The sequence below is a fragment of the Erythrolamprus reginae genome, chromosome 9, assembly GCF_031021105.1.
Source record: "Erythrolamprus reginae isolate rEryReg1 chromosome 9, rEryReg1.hap1, whole genome shotgun sequence".
In the NCBI taxonomy this organism is placed as follows: Eukaryota; Metazoa; Chordata; class Lepidosauria; order Squamata; family Dipsadidae; genus Erythrolamprus; species Erythrolamprus reginae.
The window spans coordinates 40,605,532-40,629,639 of NC_091958.1; the positions used below are offsets into that span (position 1 = coordinate 40,605,532).

Here is a 24,108-nt window from a genome sequence, read left to right on the forward strand (position 1 = left end):
CCCCTCCCTCCCGTGATGCCTAGCGGCGCGGGAGGCGGGTCGGAGTTTAAATCCTGCCGGCCAATGAGCAGCGCGCTCGGCCGCCCCTAACGCTCCGACTGCAGCTTCGAAGGCTCCGGCGGCGGCGGGCGAGGCGTTGGCGGGATGAGCGCGGCGGTGCCCGGCAAGGGCTCCCGTCCGACGGTGGCGGCGGCGGTGGCGGGGGCCGGGCGGCCGGCGGCGGCGGCGGCTCCGGGCTCCTCGTCGGAGTCGAGCCGGGCGGTGCCGGAGGTGCTGGTGGACCCGCGGAGCCGTCGGTGCTACAGCCTGGGCCGCTTCCTGGGCAAGGGCGGCTTCGCCAAGTGCTACGAGATCGCGGAGGCGTCGAGCGGCGCGGCCTTCGCCTGCAAGGTGGTGCCCAAGACGCTGCTGCTGAAGGCGCCGCAGAAGGAGAAGATGACCATGGAGATCTCCATCCACCGCAGCCTCCAGCACCGCCACGTGGTGGCCTTCCAGGGCTTCTTCGAGGACAGCCACTTCGTCTTCGTGGTGCTCGAGCTCTGCCGGCGGCGGGTAGGCGGGCGGGAAAGGCCGCGCCCTTCTCGGCCTGGGCTCCTCCGGGGCCGCAACGGCTGGGCTCGCGGGCTCGGCGCTGGACGTCAGCGGGGGAGGGGGCAGGGAGAGAAGGGAGGTCTTTTCCCTCCCCCCCACTTCCCAACGGCTCCTCTTCCTCACCTCCACCTGGAAGCCTCAGTGGGCTCCTCCGGGGCTCACTTGGAGTGGCAAAGACCTTGTGACCTCTTGGGCAGGTCTATCCCCCTCGCCAAAGAGGGGGACTGCTAAGGTGGAACAGTGATGTATGCTCGCCCCAGTGGCTCTGAGTGCTAGTGGAGTCCAGTGCAATTCTCCTACTGCACCTGGGCAGGTAGCAGAATCGTCCCAGACAGGCAGGGCCTCCCCTGCGTGTCCCCGGGCAACTTCGCTATCTGCTCTGGTGCAGTAGGAGAATTGCGCTGGACTCCACTGGCGCACCTATGCGTCCGTGTGCGATTTCTCTATCTGCCCAGGTGCAGTGCCAGAATTTATTTATGTACTTATTGGGTTTCTATGCCGCCCCTCTCTGAGGACTCAGGGTGGCTGACAACATATGAAATATACAATATGCAATATCTTAATCCAATTAACTAATGAAAAATCTTTTTAAAAGAAATCTAGAAAAATTGCGCCATGGGGGCGACCGCACCAAAACGTGGGTGCAATTGCATGTCCGTGACCAATTTCACTACCTGCCCTGGTGCAGTAGCGTAATTGTGCTGGATTCCACTAAGACTCAGAGCCCTAGTGGCGACCACCCCAAACCACAGCTGCGCCTGCGTATCCGTGCACGATTTCGCTACCTGCCCAGGTGCAGTGGCAGAATTGCGCTGGACTCCGCTAGCACTCAGAACCCAGGGAGGCGGGCACACTGTTCCCCCTTAGCAGCCCACCTCTGGGGTAGGGAGAGAAGGGAGGCCGCCCTAAAGAGACACTCACCCACCCCCAGTGCCCATTTGCTCCTCCTCACCTCCACCCGGAAGCCTCCCTGGGCTCCTGGAGGGCCCACTTTGAGTGGAAGCAACTTGGGTTGTGGCGAATTTATTTATTAATTAGATTTCTGTGCTGTCCTTGAGGCAACCCAGGATGGCGTACAACATCCTAAATGTAACATTGTGTAAAGAAATCTAAATTACTATCAAAGGATTATACAAATTACTAAAAAGCGTTAAAAACCCCCTACACGGTCATATCCATTCATCCAATTCAATCATACCCAGTATCGGCTAGAGACAGTCCCATCACTCACGGCCCCCATGCCCAGCGCCCCTGCTTATCTGTGCGCGATTTTGCTACCTGCCCAGGTGCAGTAGCAGAATTGCGCTGGACTCTGCTAGCATTCGGAGCCAGGGGGCAAGCACACGCCACCGTCCCACCTTAGCAGCCCACCTTTGGGGGAATCTGTGGCTGGCCTGAGTCGGGGTTGGCGGCAGGAGGCGATTCTTAACAGAAGGCATTTAACTGGAGCAGGTTTAGGAAGGGGTTGCTTGCAAATTTAGGACGAACCCTCCCACGGTCTCTGCACAGGGACTGATCACTCATTCTGGAGGTGGATTGGGCTGGATGGTTTCAATTTTGAGAACACCCTTTGGAATTCAGAGGTTCTGTTTGTACCAGGGAGAAACCTGCCAAGTTTAATTTTTGGATTTCTGAGCAAAGGGTTAAGAGCAATCCATCATGTTCGCTGTTGGGGACGGAGGGATTTGTGTTTTGGTCATGGGTGTCGTCATTGGCCAGGGAAACCTACGTGTCCAGTGTAAAAAGAAGTGGGGTGGGGCTGTTTCTTCTGGGGGCAGAGGAAGCCCCCCTCCCAGTTTTGGAGGCCGAGGAGGCTATGTCTCCAGACTGGGTTTCTATATTGCTTCCAGAGGGCGGGGTGCTTTGCAGTGTCTGCAGGGCAGTTTCTTTTGGACATGGGGATTACCTGATTTGATTGGTTGATTGGTTGATTGATTGATTGGATTTCTAAGCCACCCCTCTCCAAAGACTCAGGGCGGTTTACAACATATAAAAAACAGATGGTTACAATAAGATTAAGTCCAATTAAATTAAAATTACATAACTATCTAAAATCCCTGGTTATATTAAAACCAGTCACATCCATTCATACAGCAAGCATAGAATCATTCCTTGGCCAGGAGCTAAGGTCTAATCAGCCGAAACCTGGCGGCCTAAATGAGTCTTCAGACTCTTGCAGAAGGCGAGGAGGATGAAGGCAGTGTGAATATTGTGTGTGTGTGTGTGAAGCGGATTCCAGAGGGCCGGGGCCCCCACAGAGAAGGCTCTCCCCCTAGTCTCCCTGTCTAGTGACATTGCCTAGTTGACGGGACCTGGAGAAGGGCGACTCTGGGACTTGACCGGTCGCTGGGATTCATGTGGCAGGATTTTCCTGCAGCATGGCTGGTATGGAATTCAGAGGAGTCCCTGCTGGTGTCGCTTTCACAATCATTGGTGAGGAAGTGGGAGAAGTGTGCTGACACACTTCTCCCACTTTTAAGCATAAAGCCTATCAGGAAAGACTTAATGAACTCCATCTGTGTAGTCTGGAGGACAGAAGGGAAAGGGGGGACACAATCGAAACATTTAAATATGTTAAAGGGTTAAATAAGGTTCAGGAGGGAAGTGTTTTTAATAGGAAAGTGAACCCAAGAACAAAGGGGGCACAATCTGAGGTTAGTTGGGGGGAAGATTGGAAGTAATGTGAGAAAATATTATTTGACTTCCAGCAGACGTGGTTGGTAACTGAATGTAAACATGCCTGGGATAAACATATATCCATCCTAAGATAAAATACAGGAAATAGTATAAGGGCAGACTAGATGGACCATGAGGTCTTTTTCTGCCGTCAATTTTCTGTTTCTATGAAAACAGCCTTGGAGGAGAAGCCCCACCCTGAGAGAGTTCATTTCGGGGGTTTCCAACTATCCCAATTTTTAAGACTTAAAGGACTTCAACTCCCAGCATTCCAAAGCCACCATGTTGGACATCCTGTGTCCCCCCGTCCCCCCAATTTAGAGGCTGACCAGCTCAGAGGTTACACTGATTTCCAGAGCAAAAGGTCTGCTCGTTCTTTCCTCTGCTTCATGAGTTCTGGGTTCGTGTCCTTCCGTAGCCACTGGGCTCAGGCGAAAACCTGCCAGATTTACTCCCTCTAAGGGTGGGTTTCTATGCAGGGTCTCCTGTCAGTTTCTCAGTGATAAAGCCGGACTGACTGGCCCTTTGTGTGATGACTCTGCTGTAGGAATCCCGTCTCTTATAGGGGAGAGGGGCAGAGGTGGGCAACTAAGGTGGAAGGGTGACGTGTGCTCGCCCCTGTGGCTCTAGCGGAATCCAGCGCAATTATGCTACTGTGTCCGGGCAGGTAGTGAAATCGCACATGGACACATGCCCCCTGCATTTCTGCACGCGATTTTACTACCTGCCCAGGGGCAGTAGCGTAATTGCGCTGGACTCCGCTAGCACTCAGAGCCACAGGGGCAAGCACGCCTCCCGCTTCCACCTTAGCAGCCCCCCCTCTGGAGAGGAGCTAGAGCCGGCTGAGAAAAACCCACTTGGTGTTTCTTTAAGTGGGCGAGTAGTGAAATCTTTCAAATCCGTTCTTCTATTTTGTCAGTTTAGGGCAGTGATGGCAAACCTATGGCACGGGTGAGAGCCAAGGTGGCACAGCAGGTAGAGTGCAGTACTGCAGGCCCCTAAAGCTGACTGTAGATCTGTAGGTCGGCGGTTCAAATCTCATCACCGGCTCCAGGTTGACTCAGCCTTCCATCCTTCCGAGGTGGGTCAAATGAGGACCTGGATTGTGGGGGCAATAGGCTGGCTCTGTTCAAAAGTGCTATTGCTAACATGTTGTAAGCCACCCTGAGTCTAAGGAGAAGGGCGGCATAAAAATTGAATGAATGAATGAATAAATAAATAAATGCCACAGTTGGCATGCGGAGCTATATCTGCTGCATTTGAGCAGTTGCCCCAGCTCACCTCCAACGTGCCTGTGTGTGCCGGCCAGCTGATTTTTGGCTCAGACAGAGGCTCTGGGAGGCTATTTACGAAGGGAATGACGGAGGGCATTTTTACCCTCCTCTGGCTCCAGGGAAGCCTTTGGAGCCTGGGCAGGGTGGAACACCAACCTACTGGGCGCACCAGAAGTTGGGAAACAGGCCGTTCACAGCCTCGAAAGGTTCTCCAGGGAGTGGGGGAAGCGATTTTTGCCCTCCCCAGGCATTGAATTATGAGTGTGGGCACTCGCGCAAGCGTGATAGCGCATGCACACACTTTTCGGCACCCGAGGAAAATCAGGTTTGCCATCGCTGGTTTAGGGACTGAGCAGCATGCCGGATGCTTTTACGAGACCCTCCTCGTGTTTCCTATACAGTAATCCCTCGCTACTTCGCGGTTCATCTTTTGCGGATTTGCTACTTCACTGGTTTTCAAGGACGGCTTAAATCCATTAAATCCATTGAAAATTTTAAATCCATTAAAAGTTCATAAAATTCTTCTACAGAACTACTTTGTTCTATTAAAGAAACTGGTAGGCTATCACATGTAGTTCCAGCTGAGAAACATTATAGAATGACCGTTTAATGCAAAGGGTGGGTTTTAAAAGTCTAAATGTATGTATGTATGTATGTATGTATTTATTTATTTATTTATTTATTTATTAGATTTGTGTGCCGCCCCTCTCCGAAGACGGGGCGGCTAACAACAATAAAAAAGACAATGTGAACAAATCTAATATTAAAAATAATCTAAAAAACCCCAATTTAAAGAACCAATCATTCATACAAGCATACCATGTATAAATTCTATAAGCCTAGGGAGAAGGGAAAATTTCAATTCTCCCATGCCTGACGACAGAGGTGGGTTTTAAGGAGCTTGCGAAAGGCAAGGAGGGTGGGGCCAACTGATATCTGGGGGGAGCTGGTTCCAGAGGGTCGGGGCCGCCACAGAGAAGGCTCTTCTCCTGGGTCCCCCCAAACGACATTGTTTAGTCGACGGGACCCGGAGAAGGCCAACTCTGTGGGACCTAACCGGTTGCTGGGATTCGTGCAGCAGAAGGCGGTCCCGGAGATATTCTGGTCCAGTGCCATGGGGGGGTCACATGCTTCTTCCGAGTGCCGTTTCTCACCACGCTGCCCGGCCTGATCTCCCCTCTTTCTCCCTCACCCTCCAGTCCCTTTTGGAGTTGCACAAGCGCCGGAAAGCGCTGACGGAGCCTGAGGCCCGCTACTACCTGCACCAGATCATCCTGGGCTGCCAGTACCTGCACAGCAACCGCGTCATCCATCGCGACCTCAAACTGGGCAACCTGTTCCTGAACGATGACATGGAGGTGAAGATCGGTGAGTGGGCTGCGGTTCTTTTTCTCTGGACGCGGCTGAGTGGGGATATAGGGGCCCACCGGTCCAGGAGCGGTCTTGTGGGGGTCTACCTGATGGCTTTCGGTCCCTAGCCAAGCTGGACTCGGTATAGCTTACCCCTTTTGTCTGTCCAGGTGACTTCGGCCTGGCCACCAGGGTGGAGTACGACGGGGAACGGAAGAAGACCTTATGCGGGACGCCAAACTACATTGCCCCCGAAGTGCTGGGCAAGAAAGGTCACAGCTTTGAAGTGGACATCTGGTCCATCGGCTGCATCATGTAAGTTTGGGGCTACCGGAAGATAAGAGGAAAATTATCAGAGCTTGCATTTGCGGAAGCTACTAGCCTGTTTGTGCCCAAGCAGTAAACCAGTCCAGCCAGCCCACCAACCAAATCAGCCAGCCAGCCACAGACCAGTTGAAGTCTTCAATGAAACACAGCAGCAGTAGGAAGTTGTGGAAAAATATATTTACTTCTTTATACTACTACTACTACTACTGTCTATACCAGTGTTTCCCAACCTTGGCAACTTGAAGATATTTGGACTTCAACTCCCAGAATTCCCCAGCCAGCTGGCTGGGGAATTCTGGGAGTTGAAGTCCAGATATCTTCAAGTTGACAAGGTTGGGAAACACTGGTCTATACTATACATACAATAAACTAGTATCTTACTAGTACCTTGCTACAACTATCTTAGTTCAATAACTCACAGGAACCAACTTTTACAGTGTTACAGCTTCTTCAAAGCATATTTCCCGGAGCAACAACAGAACACAGCGAACAGACAGAGAGAACAGACAGAGAGACAGAGCAAAGAGCTCTTGCCTAGTTAAATACTTTTCACATAATTGCTAGGTTGCTGCTCGCTCAACTGCCTCTGAATGACTCAGCATTCTTACCTGGGCCTACTTTCTGCATTAGGATATTACCTAGGGATGTTTAATTCCTGACACTCCCCACCTGTCCCAGTGGAAGGACAAATAGGGGTTCCATGGGACCCTGCAGGACTTGTCCCAAAGTTGTTTTCTTTCCAATGCACCTGGACTTCCTTGTTTTGTAGAAGCTGTTTCGCTGCCGATCCAAGAAGCTTCTTCAGTTCTGACCAAACGGTGGAGAACGGAAGGCTTTATATTCCCAGCACTCATCTGGTCATTGGGGTTCTTTCCGAATGGCCTCGATGACTCTCCGAAAGCGTCCCGAGGAATGGAAGAAGCTTCTTGGATTGAGAAGCAAGAGGTCTTGTAGCAAAAGAAGAAAGTCAGGATCTGGGCAGCCCAGGGGCTCTATAGCAGTGATTTTCAACCTTTTTTGAGCTGCGGCACATTTTTTTACATTTATGAAACCCTGGGGCACATTGAGCGGGGGTGTGTGTGTGTGTGCTAAAAAAAGGTTGGACAAAATAATTATCTCTCTCTCTTCCTCCCCTTCGCTCTATTTCTTTCTCCCTCCCTCTTTCTCTCCCTTCCTTCCTCTTTCTTTCTCTCTCTCTCCATCCCTCTTTCTTTCTCTCCCTTCTCTCTTTTTTGCTCTCTTTCTCTCTCCCTCCCTATGTCCCTCTTTCTCTCTCTCCTTCAATCCCTCTCTTTCTCTCTCTCTTGCTTTCTCTCTCTTGCTCTCTCTCTTTCTTTCTCTTGTTCTCTTTCCCTCTCTCTTGCTTTCTTGCTGTCTCTTGCTCTCTCTCTCTTTCTTTCTCTTGTTCTCTTTCTCTCTCTTGCTCTCTCTCTCTCTTTCTCTCTCTTGCTTTCTTTCTCTCTTGCTTTCTCTCTGAGCTTCGCGGCACACCTGACCATGTCTCACGGCACACTACTGTGCCACGGCACACTGGTTGAAAAACACTGCTCTATAGACACCTGTGGGGCTCCCCGGACAGGCGAGACAATTCAACCACCTCAGCTTGTGGCTTCCCATGATTGCCACGCGTGGCTGCTTGGTGGCAAAAGCCTGAGACACCAGGGACCTGAGAGCAGAGGTGGGCTGCTAAGGTGGAACCGTGGCCTGTGCTCGTCCCCGTGGATCTGAGTGCAGGTGGAGTCCAGCGCAATTCTGCTGCTGCGCCTGGGCAGGTAGCGAAATCGCGTGCAGATAGACAGGGGCACCATAGGCGGAGGCGACTGTTCTGAAGGCCTTTCTCCCTACAGGTACACCCTCCTGGTGGGGAAGCCACCCTTTGAAACCTCCTGCTTGAAAGAAACTTACATTCGGATTAAGAACAACGCATACACGATTCCGACGGTCAGTTCTTTTCAAAGCTCCCAGCGGGGGGGGGGGGGTGTTCCTGGGGGTGCTGCTCATTCGGACTTGGGGCTGGGGCAGCTTTGCATTTCTCAGCGTGTCCAGAAAATCAGGGAATTATCAGGAGATCATCCATCAATGAGACCAAAGCAGTTTCTGTGCTGTAGCCGGGCCTGAATGCTAACTGCTGAGGGCCTAGATAATCAGCTTCTTCCAAGGACTGTTGGAGCTGGAGCACCACCACCTTCTCAACAACCTTCCCCATAAAGGGGAGGTTGGAGACTGGACGATAGTTGTTGAGAATGGCTGGGTCCAGGGAAGGCTTCTTGAGGAGGGGGCGCACAAGTGCCTCCTTGTAGGGAGCCCTCCTCAAAGAAGCATTGACAATCTCCTGGACCCAGCTCCGTGTCACCTCCCTGCTGGCCGAGACCAGCCAGGAGGGACACGGATCCAGTAAACAGGTGGCGGAACTCACAGCTCCAATGGCCTTGTCCACTTCATCAGGTGTCACCAGATCAAACTCTGGTCCCAGACAGATGGACAAGTACGAGCCCCAGTCACCTCGACTGACTCGTTGTCAGTCGACTCTGTTATCCAATCGGAGTTGAGATCTGCCCGGATCCGAGCAACTTTATCAGCGAAAAATGTGTTAAAGTCCTCGGCACTACTCTGCAAGGGCTCCCCAACTCCCCCCTGATTAAGAAGGGACTGGGTCACCCTAAACAGAGCGGCCGGGTGAGATACCGCTGATGCAATCAAGGAAGCATGATAGGTGCATCTTGCCGCCTTGAGCGCCACTTTGTAAGTCTTAATATGAGCTCTTACAAGCGTTCGATCGGATTCGGACTTACAATCATGCAACCCAAACTAGCCTGGGGCAGGAGCGGGGGGGTGGGGATTGTGTGGGAATGTCCTGTGGACCTTCTGCCCATCCAGCACATCAACCCCGTGGCGGCCAGTCTGATCCAGAAGATGCTGCAACATGACCCGGCCGCCCGGCCCACCATTGACGAGCTGCTGAACGAGGAGTTCTTCACCAAGGGCTACATGCCCGCGCGGCTGCCCACCACCTGCCTGACGGTTCCTCCCCGCTTCTCTCTGCCCCCCACCAGCTTTGACCCCAGCAACCGGAAGCCCCTTGCGGTGGTGAACAAAGGTGAGCTGACTGAGGCTTCACAGTCCCTCCCCCCCTTCCGTCCGGGCCACGCGGCTTCTGAGCCCGGCTGAGTCTTTTCCCCCTGGCGCAGGTCCACAGAATCCGGCCATGGAGAAGGTGGCCGACAAAGAGGACAAGGCCAACCCCCTGCAGGAGCCTGGACAGCCCCTGCCCTTCTACCTGGATGACCTGCTGCAGCAGCTGACGCGAGTCAACGCTTGCCGGCCCGCGGAAAAAACTCCCGTCAGGCAAGGTGAGGGCAGCCGGCTGGAGGCTGCGCTTTCTCTACATGGGGCCACCACTTTTTTTTTTTCCTTTTGGGTATAAAATCTTTATTTTTCTTTCAACATACAATAAAACAACATGAGCAATAAAAATACAAATCAATGCTTAAAATAATAATTGATAATCTTTCTTCGATACGCTAAACCATGGGTCCTCAAACTTTTTACACAGGGGGCTAGTTCACTGTCCTTCGGACTGTTGGAGGGCCAGATTATAAAAAAACACTATGAACAAATCCCTATGCACACTGCACATAACTTGTTTTAAAATAAAAAACAAAATGGGAATGTATTATTTAGAGGGGGAAGGTCTGAAATTCATATATGTTTATGTTTTGTTTTTAATTTTCTTTTGTTGACATCTGATTGGCTATGCAAGGTTTTCTTGGCTTATGAAAAATGTATAAAGAAAGAAGGAAGCACTTTGGCATAATGGTTAATAAGTTAGAAATATAATTGGTGTTGCACTTTTTGAAGGACCATTAAGGAGGAAATTTAATTAAAAGAAAATGAATGTAACTGGATGACAAAATTAGAAAAAAAACTTTTGCAACTTTTTTGATGATTGATTAGTTACTAACAAAACACTGCATTTTATTCATGGAAAATTAGATGGTACACTGTTGTTTGAATGTATGTTAAGAGAAAAATTTTAAAAAATTACACCCCCCCCCAAACAGACCTTCCTCTGTCCCTCCATTCATTTCATTCTTCCTTCCTTCCCTCCTTCATTCCTATCCACTTCTCCTTCCCTCCCTCTCTTTCCCTTTTCTTTCTTTCTCTCCCTCTTTTCCCTGTGCTCTTGTCACTCACCGGTGGGCCAGATAAATGGCCCGCGGGCCATAGTTTGGGGGCCGCTGCGTTGAACATTCAGAGAAAAAACCCGCTAATAATACTTTCAATATGTACTTTTTATCCTCTTGTTTGCTACGTTAATTAAAATTAACCACACGTGAGATATATTTAATCAACAAATAACAATATTATGACATCTAGTCCCTTATATTCCCTGTTTCTACTTATAATAAAACATTAACATCTTAACTCAATATCTAATTTAATCCTTTCATCTCTGTGTTAACTCCTTATCCAATGCTGCCACCAAGGAATTTGTCTTGGTGCGTATGCTCTCAGCGTACATAAAATAAAATATACATTTGTCAAGAATCATGTGGTACAACACTTAATGATTGTCATAGGGGTCAAATAAGCAATGAAGAAGCAATATTAATAAAAATCTTAGGATATACGCAACAAGTTACAGTCATACAGTCAACATGGGAGGAAATGGGTGAAAGAAATGATGAGAAAAAACTAGTAGAATAGAATAGAATTCTGATTAGCCCAGAACGCAGCCGCACGAACTGTTTTGGATGTGCCCACATAACTCCAACACTCTGTGAGCTGCACTGGCTTCCTATCAATCTCTGGTTGGTCCTCACCTATAATGCCCTACATGGCCTTGGACCAGATGATTTACGGGACCACCTTCTGCCTCCAGCAGAGTGTCCAGCAAACCAGGAAGTCAGCGGTTCGGGAATATCAGGGAATTTGTGGAAAAAAATGGAATAAGTCAGGGAAAAAAATGATTAAAATGTTTAAAAGTCAGGGGAAAATCATATTTAAAAAAACGGATCGCGCTGCCTGGCCGAGTCAAGCACAATTGAGCATAACTGTGGCAACAACTTGCTTCCTATTTCTCCACGGCTGGGCCATTTGGTATGATGTCATCTACAACCGCGCCTTAACTAGGTTGCAAGTTACAGGGAAACATCAGGGGAATATCAGGGAATTTCAAAAATGCTTTTCCCCCCCCTGGACACCCTGTGACCCAGAAGCTGATCAGAGCCCACAGAGTTGGCCTCTGGGTCCCATCAGCCAAACAGTGCCGACTGGCAGGACCACAGGGGAGAGTCTTCTCTGTGGTGGCCCCTTTGCTCTGGAATCACCTACCCCCGGATATCTGCACTGCAACCACCCTCCTAGCCAGCAGGCCTAGGGCTGTTGAGCTATAAGCACCCTGCTCTGGCCCAGAAGGGATTATTATTTTGGTTTTTTGTTTCATGTAGTATAGTTTTAGTTTAGTTTTAATTGGATTTGTATGCCGCCCCTCTCCAAGGACTCGGGGTGGCTCACAGCATGTACAGAAAAAACAGGAAACAGTAATAACAATCCAATTAATACATTTTTTAAAAATCTTTAAAATTCTAATTTAAAAAACTATCAATACCATTCATTCAACAGTCATTCTAAGAAAATTCATTGGGGCAGATCTGAGGAACCCCAGGCCTGGCGGCAAAAATGAGTTTTTAAATTCTTTCGGAAGGCGAGGAGGGTGGGGGCAGTGCAAATCTCCAGGGGGAGCTGATTCCAGAGGGCTGGGCCCCCCACAGAGAAGGTTCTTCCCCTAAGTCCCGCCAACTGACATTGTTTGGTCAACGGGATCCTAAGGAGACCGACTTTGTGGAACCTCACCGGTCGCTGGGATTCGCGCTCAGATTTTGCTTTGTTTTTGCCTGGGGATTTTAATTGTTGTATATAATTTTTATTATTGTAAGCCACCCAGAGTGGCCTATAAATTTAACAAAACTTAAACTTTCCAGCCGGCCAACTTGGGTGCCTTTTTAAAAAAATAATAATAATATTTTTATTAAATTTCATAGACAAACATGACATACATAACATGCAACACTTAGTGGAGCTACAGTCGCTCCGCTCAGAGTAGAAGTCATCTTTATATTTAAGCATTAAAAAATGGGGGGGGAAACCTTGTTGTTTAACACCGTCTATAAAATATTTTAAAATATCAATTATAAAGTGGTAGATAAGAACACATCTAAAATATTTAGCAACATATGTAAAAATTTTAAAATTCTAACTTAAATTGAGCTAAAATAGAAAAAAGAAAGAAAAAAAGACGAAAGAATAAGGGAAGAAAAAAAAGGAGTTCACATTTATATTGTGAATAATCATCATCTACTACAATATAACTACTAAGTGCTGATACATTTAAAGTAAAATAACAATAGAATTATCTCTTTTTCTTTGTATCCCACCAAATATATACTTTTTGCCAAACATTTGGGTGCCTTTCTTCACTCCAGTGTCTCTTTGTTTTGTTTTGTTTTTCCACCCCCAGAGGAGGCTGAAGACCCCGCCTGCATCCCCATCTTCTGGGTCAGCAAGTGGGTGGACTACTCTGACAAGTATGGCCTAGGTAGGTAGTGGGTCTCGGCACGGTGGGGTGGGCACTTTGGTGGGAACACTGGGAACAGCCTCCGTCTCCCCAGCCGTGTTTCCCCCTGCAAGGACGATGGGTTTTTCTGTCTTGTGTGTGAACGAAACGAAGGGTTTTCGGACAGAGCAAGACCCCCTTGGTGGGAGGGCTGGTTTGCCCTGGGCTTGTATCCCAAAGGCCCTTCAGAGATGTGTACGAGGGACGGGGGATGTGGAATTGATACTGGGTGAACTGAAATTCCAAGTGCTTTGATTTGATCACACGGTGTCCAGCAAAACTGGAAAACAGGGAAATCGGAATTATCAGGGAATCCGTGAAAAAACCCCGGAACAAATCAGGGGAAAAAACCAACCTGTATTAAAATGTTTAAAAGTCAGGGAAAAATCATGTAGTAAAAAAAAAAAGGATCGCGCTGCCTGGCTGAGTCAAGCAAAAATGAGCATAACTGTGGCAACAACTTGCTTCCTCAGCTACCGATATTTCTCTACGGCTGAGCCGTTTGGTATGGCATCATCTTAACTAGATCGCAAGTTACAGGGAAATGTCAGGGAATTTCACAATGCTTTCCCCCTGGACGCCCTGTGATCAGATATAGAACATAGAGAGAATTCAGTTGGAGCTTGACAATTTGTCAGGCTGTCAACGCTTGTGTCTGTCAAACTGCCTCCCTCCAACCCAGGAAAACGGGCTTATTATATTACTAATTGGTCCATCTGGTCTGCCCTTATACTATTTCCTGTATTTTGTCTTAGGATGGATCTATGTTTATCCCAGGCAGGTTTAACAGCTAACCGGTTAACCATTTTAATTTTTATACTTTTTATATTTTATATTTTAAATTAATTTATTGGGGGGGTAATTTTAGGGATGGATGGATAACTATCTCGTCCCCCCGGCACCACCTTTTTTCTGACTGTAATATATGAGAATGGTATGATTGTGTAGTAATGATCGTTTTTTAATATTTATAGGTTTTAAATTGCTTTTAACTTATATTGGATTTGTACTTTGTATATTGTATTGCTGTTGTTGTGAGCCGCCCCGAGTCTTCGGAGAGGGGCGGCATACAAATCTAATAAAACTTTACCTTAACTTAAACTTAAACTAAACTTGAAATTGTTGCATATTGATTCAGAAATGGGTTATGATCTGCATGTGTATATGTTTTCTCTTTCTATTGTATTGGAAAATTTAAATAAAGTTTCAAATAGGTTCACCATCACTGCCCTGGCCTCTTTTTCCTGCAGGCTACCAACTGTGTGACAATAGTGTTGGGGTCCTTTTCAACGACTCGACTCGACTTCTCATGTACAGCGATGGGGACAAACTGCAATACATTAACCAGAACGGCTCTGAACTGTATTTTAACGTGCTCTCTTACCCGGATACTTTCAGCAAGAAGGTGAGACGGAGAGAGAAAATGCTCTCTGGGCATGGCTCTACCTTTGCCTCAGTTTCCCCTTCTGTGTCTGATGGGCAGGAGGAGGGAAGAGGGTCCCCCTCCGTTGCCATCTGGAGTCTGCTTGAAGGGGCATTCCCTCTGGACTGGAGGAAGAGCTGAGGTCAGAGGGGGGGACTTGGGGGGGGGTCTCAGAAGGCTTGGGATGCAGATGCTGCCATAAATGACATAGAATTCTTTTTTTAAAAAAATGGTTTTTATTGATTATATAAAGTTAAAATGAAAAAAAAGAAAGGAAAATAACACGTAACAAAACATTGAATAAACATTTCCATAATGTGAACTATAGTTGATACACATCATAAAGGTGCAAACTTAGTATTGTGACTATAAGAAGTGATTTTTATAAATACAGTGATACCTCGTCTTACAAACACCTCGTCATACAAACTTTTCATGATACAAACCCAGGGTATAAGATTTTTTTGCCTCTTCTTACAAACTATTTTCACCTTACAAACCCGCCGCCGCCGCTGGGATGCCCGGCCTCTAGACTTCCGTTGCCAGCAAAGCACCCGTTTTTGTGCTGCTGGGATTTCCCTGAGGCTCCCCTCCATGGGAATCCCCACCTCTGGACTTCCGTGTTTTTGTGATGCTGCAGGGGAATCCCAGCAGTGCAAAAACGGGTGCTTTGCTGGCAACGGAAGTCCGGAGGTGGGGTTTTCCAGCGAGGGGAGCCTCAGTGAAATCGCAGCATCACAAAAACACAGAGGTCCGGAAATGGGGTTTCGAGAACTTTGGTGTTTTTGCGATGCTGCGATTTCACTGATGCTCCCTTTGCTAGGAAACCCCACCTCCGGACCTCTGTTGCCAGAGAAGCGCTCATTTTTTTGATGCTGGGATTCCCCTGCAGCATCGCAAATACACAGAAATCTGGAGGTGGGATTTCCCATGGAGGGGAGCCTCAGGGGAATCCCAGCAGCACAAAAATGGGCACTTCGGCTGGCAAAAGGTGAATTTTGGGCTTGCACACATTAATCACTTTTCCATTGATTCCTATGGGAAACATTGTTTCGTCTTACAAACTTTTCACCTTAAGAACCTTGTCCCGGAACCAATTAAGTTTGTAAGATGAGGTATCACTGTACATCAAATTTATACATAGTAACATCACTAAATATGTGTTAACATAATTTAACAGAATTCTTTATTGGCCAAGTGTGATTGGACACACAAGGGATTTGTCTTTGGTGCAGATGCTCTCAGTGAACATAAAAATATATACATTTGTCAAGAATCATGTGGTACAACACTTAATGATCACAGGGGTAAAATAAGCAATCAGGAAACAATACTAATAAAAATCTTAAGGATACAAGCAACAAGCTACAGTCATAGGTGGGAGGAAATGGGTGATGGGAATGATGAGAAAAAACTAGTAGTATTAGTAGTGCAGACTTAGGAAATAGTTTGACAGTGTTGGGGGAATTATTTGTTTAGCAGAGTGATGGCTTTTAGGGGGAAACTGTTCTTGTGTCTAGTTGTCTTGGTGTGTAGGGACGTTTTGAGGCTAAGATTTGAAACAGTTTGTGTCCCGCATGCGAGGGGTCAGTCAATATTTTCACAGCCCTCTTTTTGACTCGTGCAGTATACAGGTCCTCAATGGAAGGCAGGTTGGCAGTTCTGATTCTCCTCTGAAGCCTGTGTCGGTCCTGTTTGGTTGCAGAACCAAACCAGACAGTTATGGAGGTGCAGACGATGGACTTAGTGATCTCTCTGTAGAACTATATCAGCATCTCTTTGGGCAGTTTGAGCTTCCAGAGTTGGTGCAGAAAGAACATTCTTTGTTGTGCTTTTTTGATGATGTTATTGACGTTAGATGTCCATTTTAGGTCTTGAGATGTGATAGAAGCTAGAAATATGAAGGTCGCTACTGTTGATACTGTGTTGTCTAGTATTATGAGTGCTAGGATGGGAAGGGTTCTCCTAAAGTCTATTGCCAGTAAATATTTTCACAGCCCCCTTTTTGTCTCGTGCAGATCGGCAATGCCGCAGAGCCAGGGATGCAGGGGTGGTTGGGTCTTGCTTTTTCCTGGGAGGGGGCTGGTTGTGCTTCGGCTCATCTCCGCCCTGCCCTGCTCACCCGCTCTGCTCCGTTCTTCTCAGATTAAGCTGCTGGAGTATTTCCAGAACTACATGAGTGAGCACTTGCTGAAAGCGGGCGCCAACGTGACTCCCCGGGAAGGGGACGAGTTGGCTCGGCTGCCCTACCTCTTGAACTGGTTCCGCACCCGCAGCGCCATCGTCCTGCACCTGAGCAACGGCACCGTGCAGGTCAACTTCTTCCAGGTGAGAAGGAGTGGGTCACAGAGCCCTCTCGGGAGGCCGGTGGGCCGGTGGGAGCAAACGCTGGTCTTGCAGGGGCCCTAGCTCACATGGTGGGGCTTCTGCGAGGGAGGGAGGGAGGGGCGTGAGTTCCACACCTACAAGCTGGCCCTGATCGAGGAGTTTGGCTGCTCCAAGGAGCTGGCCAGCCGCCTCCATTACGCCCACACCATGGTGGAGAAGCTGCTGTGCTCCAAATCGGGGGCTCCGGCCACCAAGGCCCCAAGCTAGAGCCGGGGAGCAGGGAGGCTCCACTTGGCTTGGAACTATGCGCCCCCAACCCTCCCCGGATGTCCCTCCATGGCCCATATGGGGGCTTAAGGGCCCTTGGCTAACAAATGAACTGTTGACTTAACAGGATGATTTTTCTCTCCAGATTCTGATAAAAAAAGCCCCCCCCCTCTTTTCTGCCCCCCTCCCCCTTCCAGACTAAACTGTTTTATACTCACTTTGAATAAAGAGAAGCCTCTGGCCGTTGCCTTTTGATTGGGACTTAAGCCAGCCGGATTCCTTTTCTGGAGGGGGCAGCTCAGTCTCTGCACTAAGGCAACGTTTCCCAACCTTGGCAACTTGAAGATATCTGGACTTCAACTCCCAGAATTCCCCAGCCAGCAACTGCTGGCTGGGGAATTCTGGGAGTTGAAGTCCAGATATCTTCAAGTTGCCAAGGTTGGGAAACACTGCATTAAGGGACGAGGAGCGTCAGGCCGAGCTTGTGCTAATCATTGCCTATTGGTTTCGGGCAATGACGAACCAGGCCTTTGTGTCAGGACTGGCGGCCCTCCTGCAGCTGAGCTTTTCAAACTCCTTTGGGGGGCTGATCTGTCAGGACCTGGCCCTCCCAGTGCTGGTGCTCAGTCTCTCGGGACACAGAAGCAGAGGGGGGCCGGCTAGGTGGAATGGTGACGCGTGCTCGCCCCCGTGACTCTGATTGCTAGCGGAGTCCAGCGCAATTCTGCTACTGCACCTGGGCAGGGAGCGAAATCATGCGCGGACACGCAGTAGGAGAATTGCGCTGGACTCCCCTAGCACGGGCACACCTGCGTGTCCATGTGCAATTTCGCCCTCTTCCCAGGTGCAGTAGAAGAATTGTACTGGACTCCCCTAGCACCTGCGTGTCTGCATGGAATTTTGCTACCTGCCCAGGTGCAGTATTAGGATGGCGCTGGATTCCACTAGCACTCATAGCCATGGGGGGTGAGCACATGTCACCAGTGTTCCCTCTAATTTTTTGGGGGGGTGGGCAGAAAAGTATAGTGTCTGAGCGGCAGTCCCTTTGGGACTGGGCAGCACAAATAATTAATAAGTAAATAAATAAATAAACAAACAAATAAAAAACCCACCCTGTTTTGCCTCAGAGAATTTCAAAATAAAATCCTTTACTGTGTGTCTATAACAGTGAGCTCATAATAGGGCAACTCTATCAATATCAAAATGCCACTTAAATAGTTGAGCTAGTTTCAAACTAGATTTTGATTTTCTTTCTCTCTTCCTTACTCCCATTCTTTTTCTTTCTCTTTTCCTTCCTCTCTTTTTTCTATCTGTTTCTCTCTCATCCTCTCTCTCTCCTTCCCTCTCACTCTTTCCCTCTCGGCTTCTGGGCAGGTTTGGAAAACTCTGAGTTGATGATGATTTTTAAGTGAGCGATTGCTCACTGCTCAGCTTAGAGGGAACTATGCATATCACTGTTGCACCTTAGCACCCCCCCCCCCCCCTGCACTGACGCACATGCGCACACGCTCATAGCGACCGGGCTTTCTTGGGAGGAAAGACCAGAGGATTGGGAACAACATTTCTGAATTAGCTCTGGGGGTCCTCCTGGCTGGAACCCTGTATCCCTTCTCGGAATGGGGCCCCAGGCTTGCGTTTTGCCCGCCCGCTGTCCTTTCTTGGGCGTCCTCTTCGATCCACAGCTAACATTAGAGCACTATCTTTCATCTGTGGCGAGGGGGGCGTTTGCACAGGTTCGCCTGGTGCACCAGTTGCAGCCCTGTTTGGACAGGGAGTCACTGCTCACAGTCACTCATGCCCTCATCACCTCAAGGTTCCACTACTGCAACGCTCTCTACATGGGGCTACCTTTGAAGAGTGTTCGGAAACTTCAGATCGTGCAGAATGCGGTTGAGAGCAATCATGGGCTTTCCTAGATATGCCCATGTCACACCAACACTCCACGGCTTGCACTGGCTGCCGATCAGTTTCCGATCACATATTCAAAGTGTTGGTAATGACCTATAAAGCCCTTCATGGCATCGGACCAGAATATCTTGGGGACTGTCTTCTGCCGCATGAATCCCAGCGACCGATTAGGTCCCACAGAGTTGGCCTTCTCTGGATCCCGTCCACTAAACAATGCTGTCTGGCGGGACCCAGGGGAAGAGCCTTCTCTGTGGCGGCCCCGGCCCTCTGGAATCAACTCCCCCCCCCAGAGATTAGAACTGCCCCCACCCTCCTTGCCTTTCGAAAGCTCCTGAAGACCCACTTATGTCACCAGGCATGGGGAAACTGATATACCCCTAGCTACTATGCTTTTATGTATGTTAGGTTGTGTGATTATTTTTTATATTAAGGGTTTAAAATTGTTTTTTTAACATTAGATTTGTACATTGTGTATTGTTGTGAGCTGCTCTGAGTCCTCGGAGAGGGGCGGCATGCAAATCTAACAAATTATTAAATTATTATTATTATTATTATTATTATTATTATTATTATTATTATTATTTCTTCCCCCGCAGGACCACACCAAGGTCATCCTCTGCCCCTTGATGGCTGCCGTCACCTACATCAACGAGCGGCGTGAGTTCCACACCTTCAAGCTGGCCCTGATCGAGGAGTTTGGCTGCTCCAAGGAGCTGGCCAGCCGCCTGCGTTACGCCCACACCATGGTGGAGAAGCTGCTGTGCTCCAAATCGGGGGCTCCGGCCACCAAGGCCCCAAGCTAGAGCCGGGGAGCGGGGAGGCTCCACTTGGCTTGGAACTATGCGCCCCCAACCCTCCCTGGATGCCCCTCCATGGCCCATGGGGGTTTAAGGGCCCTTGGCTACAAATGAACTGTTGACTTAACAGGATGATTTTTCTCTCCAGATTCTGATAAATAAGCCCCCCCCCTCTTTTCTGCCCCCCCTCCCTCTTTCAGACTAAACTGTTTTATACTCACTTTGAATAAAGAGAAGCCTCTGGCCGTTGCCTTTTGATTGGGACTTAAGCCAGCCGGATTCCTTTTCTGGAGGGGGCAGCTCAATGTCTGCACTAAGGCAACGTTTCCCAACCTTGGCAACTTGAAGATATCTGGACTTCAACTCCCAGAATTCCCCAGCCAGCATCCAGATATCTTCAAGTTGCCAAGGTTGGGAAACACTGCATTAAGGCAGTGTTTTTCAACCAGTGTACCGCGAGACATGGTTAGTTGTGCCGCGAAGCTCAGAGAAAGAAAGCAAGAGAGAGAGAAAGAAAGAGAGAAGGAAAGCAAGAGAGAGAAAGAGAAGTGAGAGAAAGAGAAAGAAAGCAAGAGAGAGAAAGCGGGAGGGAAGGAGAGAGAGAGAAGGACATAGAGGGAAGTAGGGAGGGAGAGATAAAGGGAGCAAAAAAGGAAGGAAGGAAGAGAAAGAAAGGAATGGAGAGAGAGAGAAAGAGGAAGGGAGGGAGAAAGAAATAGAGCGAAGGGGAGGAAGAGAGAATTTTTTTGTCCAAACTTTTTTTAGCCCCCCCCCCCCTCCGCTCAATGTGCCCCAGGGTTTCGTGAATGTAAAAAATGTGCCGCAGCTCATAAAAGGTTAAAAATCACTGCATTAAGGGACGAGGAGCGTCAGGCCGAGCTTATGCTAACCATTGCCTTTTTGTTTCGGGCAATGATGAACCAGGCCTTTGTGTCAGGACTGGCGGCCCTCCTGCAGCTGAGCTTTTCAAACTCCTTTGAGCCCCCCAAGGCCTCCCACAGCTGGCCAGACCTGGGAAGAAGGTGGTGGTGTGTGGCCAGGCGACCCTGCAACGGAGAGAATCCAGAGGCAGGCGGACCACCTCCGTTCCTAGCTGAAGGAGCTCTGCCTTGACCTCCACCAAATAGACTTATATACCTCTTCCTAGTGCTTTCACAGCCCTCTCTAAGCGGTTTACAGAGTCCACGTCTTGCCCCCAACAATCTGGGTCCTCACTTGACCCACCTCGGAAGGCCGGGTCAACCTGGAGCCAGTGGGGAGATTTGAACTGCTGAACTACAGCTAGCAGTTGGCTGAAGGAGCCTGCAGTGCTGCACTCTAACCACTGCTTCACTCTGGCTCTACCCCAGCCCACCTTGCCTTCTTGGGAGGGAGCGTGATTGTGGGGAGGTCAGCTCACAGCACTGATGTTGCCCAGGCAGCTTGAGTTGAGGCAGAAGGAGGTGAGGGGGACCAGCTTTCATCACCACCCCCAAGCAAGGCAGGGACCCCCTCTTGGCCAAGCAGTGGGCCAATTTTCTGAGATCCATCTCCCCCCCTCCCCTTGGGGTCCCTGAGCTGGGAATTTCCTGCAATTGCTCCTGAAGGCGCCCCCCCCGCCCCCCCCCAAGCATGAACAGCAGCCTTTAACTGAACTTTCCCAGGGAGATCCTGGTGTTTCCAGGTAACATCCGAACTAAATCAGAGTAAAAGTACTCAAAAGTTCCAATTTATTTCTGGAGCCCTTCTGGCACCTATACTGAGAAACAATATTGAATTTCCCACCCAGTTAAAGTTCACATCACTTGTCCCCCCCCACCCACCCACAAACCTGTCATGTTGCCCACTCAGATTGTGCCAGTGTGGCAAGTCCGACGTCCGCTTCCAACCAGGTGGGTGGGCATAGGATGACCTTGAACCACTTGAAAAGGCTTTGTGGCTGCATCTGTTCATGAAATCACTGCTCCCAAGTTCCCATAAACACCAGGCCTTCTATAGTCTGGCAAGCCATTGATTTATCCCCTTCTACACCATTGCCTGACAGCTGGGTCATTTTGGTGCACCCAGAGGTGGGCTGCTAATGGTGGAACAGTGATGTGTGCTTGCCCCCGTGGCTCTGAGTGCTAGCAGAGTCCAGCACAATTCTGCACCTGGGCAGGTAGCAAAATCACGTACAGAGGGCACGGTTTTTTGCTTCCATGCATGCGCTGGACTCCGCTAGCACTCAGCCACAAGGGTGACCACACGCCATTGTTCCACCTTAGCAGCCCACATCTGGGTGCACCCACAGGAGAGCGACTCTCAAGTGATGGGAGGGGGAATAGGCTTGAGGGCCAGCAAACCCCAGGATGGAGGACTCGGGGAGGAGGGCCTTTGTCACGTGGAAGCCCTCCCTACCTCAAGGCCTCATTTGTATCCAGAGTGGCTCCGCTTGGACAGGGAGCATCCGGGTGCAGCAGTGCTATTGTCTTATTTTATTTTATGATATATTTGATTTTATGATTTCTTTATGATTGCTGTCACAAAGAACCATGGTTTACCCCAGGGATCCCCAAACTGGGCAACTTTAAGCCTAGTGGACTTCAATTCCCAGAATTCTCCAGCCAGCTAAGCTGGCTGGAGAATTCTGGAAATTGAAGTCCACTAGGCTTAAAGTTGCCAAGTTTGAAGACCTCTGGTTTACCCTGATGGAAGTACCATGATTCACCACATCACAACTCAAAGACTACGTCAATCAGCCTTACATATCTTCTAAGACTGGGCCTTCATCAAACATGACGGCGGCAGCAAGAGCAAATCTCTATTGGCAGCCATGTTTGCTCCTGAGCTAATGTCATCCAGCTTATTAATGATCATAAAAGACTGGCTGATCTCTGGGTGGCCCCAAGACCCCTTCCTGGTCCTCTTTCAGTGGAGGTCACCATCCAAATTCAGGCAAATGTTTTCCTGAAGTCAAGCTACAGTTTGTCAACCTTTCCTCAATCCTTTAAAATTATCCGATTACAAAAATAACACTGTCACCATAGTTCCCTCTAAGCTGAGCAGTGAGCAATCGCTCACTTAAAAATCATCAACTCAGAGTTTTCCAAACCTGCCCAGAAGCCGAGAGGGAAAGAGTGAGAGGGAAGGAGAGAGAGAGGAAGAGAGGAAGAGAGAGAAACAGATAGAAAAAAGAGAGGAAGGAAAAGAGAAAGAAAAGGAATGGGAGTAAGGAAGAGAGAAAGAAAATCAAAATCTAGTTTGAAACTAGCTCAACTATTTAAGTGGCATTTTGATATTGATAGAGTTGCCCTATTATGAGCTCACTTATAGACACACAGTACAGTATTTTATTTTGAAATTCTATTTATTTATTTGTTTGTTTGCTTGTTTATTATTTCTGTGCCGCCCAGTCCCAAAGGGACTGCCGCTCAGACACTATACTTTTCCGCCCCCCCCCCCAAAAAAAATTAGAGGGAACACTGACTGTCGCTGTTCAGATCTGATCCTGCCAGTACATCAAATGATGGCTAAAACCAGCCCACACTTGGACTTTTCTGATGCAACGGGAGATGCTCCCTGCTTCCACATTCATGAGGAATAAAATGTCGTGGGGCAGGGAACTGATGATTTGGAATAATACTGTGTTCAGTTCTGGAGACCTCACCTACAAAAAGACATTGACAAAATAGAACGGGTCCAAAGACGGGCTACAAGAATGGTGGAAGGTCTTAAGCATAGAACGTATCAGGAAAGACTTCACGAACTCAATCTGTATAGTCTGGAGGACAGAAGGGAAAGGGGGAACATGATCGAAACATTTAAATATGTTAAAGGGTTAAATAAGGTTCAGGAGGGAAGTGTTTTTAATAGGAAAGTGAACACAAGAACAAGGGGACACAATCTGAAGTTAGTTGGGGGAAAGATCAAAAGCAACATGAGAAAATATTATTTTACTGAAAGAGTAGTAGATCCTTGGAACAAACTTCCAGCAGACGTGGTTGGTAAATCCACAGTAACTGAATTTAAACATGCCTGGGATAAACAGATCCATCCTAAGATAAAATACAGGAAATAGTATAAGGGCAGACTAGATGGACCAGGAGGTCTTTTTCTGCCGTCAGTCTTCTATGTTTCTATGATGCTCGTCCATCGTGTTCAAAGAGGACCTTGACATCTGATGGGTCGTGGGCTGTATGCGATATGTCTGCAAGTGGCTGGTAAGGCCTACATGGGTACGAAATGTTCTGCCACGTGTTGAGCAGACGTGTGGGCACCAGTGTCGCGGCATTTGCAGCTCAAGCTTTGCTAAGTGCTCGCTTCTCTTCTGCTGTGAATGTCCTTCTGGCCTATGATGTCCGGCAGCCTTGGTGGATCAGCATACAGCATGTCTGTTGACCTTCTGCCAGGGTTTCCCAGGAGGTGGTGTCGATATCCAGGGACTTGAAGGAAGCTTTCAATGTGTCTTTGTATCACCTCCTTTGTCCCCCATGTGATCACTTTCCTTTAGACCAGTGTTTCCCAATGTTCTGTTGGGCTCTCTGGTAGAATCCTCCCGAAAATTCATAGATACAAATTTCAGACACACACACG

General features: G+C 48.7%; 1 protein-coding gene across 1 annotated transcript; it reads left to right on the forward strand.

The window, feature by feature from the left end:
• Positions 1–69: 69 nt before the first annotated feature.
• PLK1 (polo like kinase 1) lies at positions 70–19,815 on the forward strand. Its single transcript, XM_070760901.1, has 10 exons — positions 70–552; positions 5,741–5,909; positions 6,062–6,206; positions 8,066–8,159; positions 9,096–9,315; positions 9,407–9,568; positions 12,739–12,816; positions 14,085–14,239; positions 16,403–16,585; positions 19,357–19,815. Exons 1-10 carry the CDS (start codon positions 145–147, stop codon positions 19,561–19,563), a joined length of 1,821 nt encoding a protein of 606 aa, XP_070617002.1. The 5' UTR covers positions 70–144; the 3' UTR covers positions 19,564–19,815.
• The last annotated feature ends 4,293 nt before the right edge of the window (positions 19,816–24,108 follow it).

Excerpts from the sequence above, each read along its gene's own strand:
- PLK1 (XM_070760901.1), top strand. The coding sequence starts at position 145 with ATGAGCGCGGCGGTGCCCGGCAAGGGCTCCCGTCCGACGGTGGCGGCG. Across the intron at positions 553-5,740 it reads TCGAGCTCTGCCGGCGGCGG|TCCCTTTTGGAGTTGCACAA; the intron begins GTAGGCGGGCGG and ends CTCACCCTCCAG. Across the intron at positions 16,586-19,356 it reads TGCAGGTCAACTTCTTCCAG|GACCACACCAAGGTCATCCT; the intron begins GTGAGAAGGAGT and ends CTTCCCCCGCAG.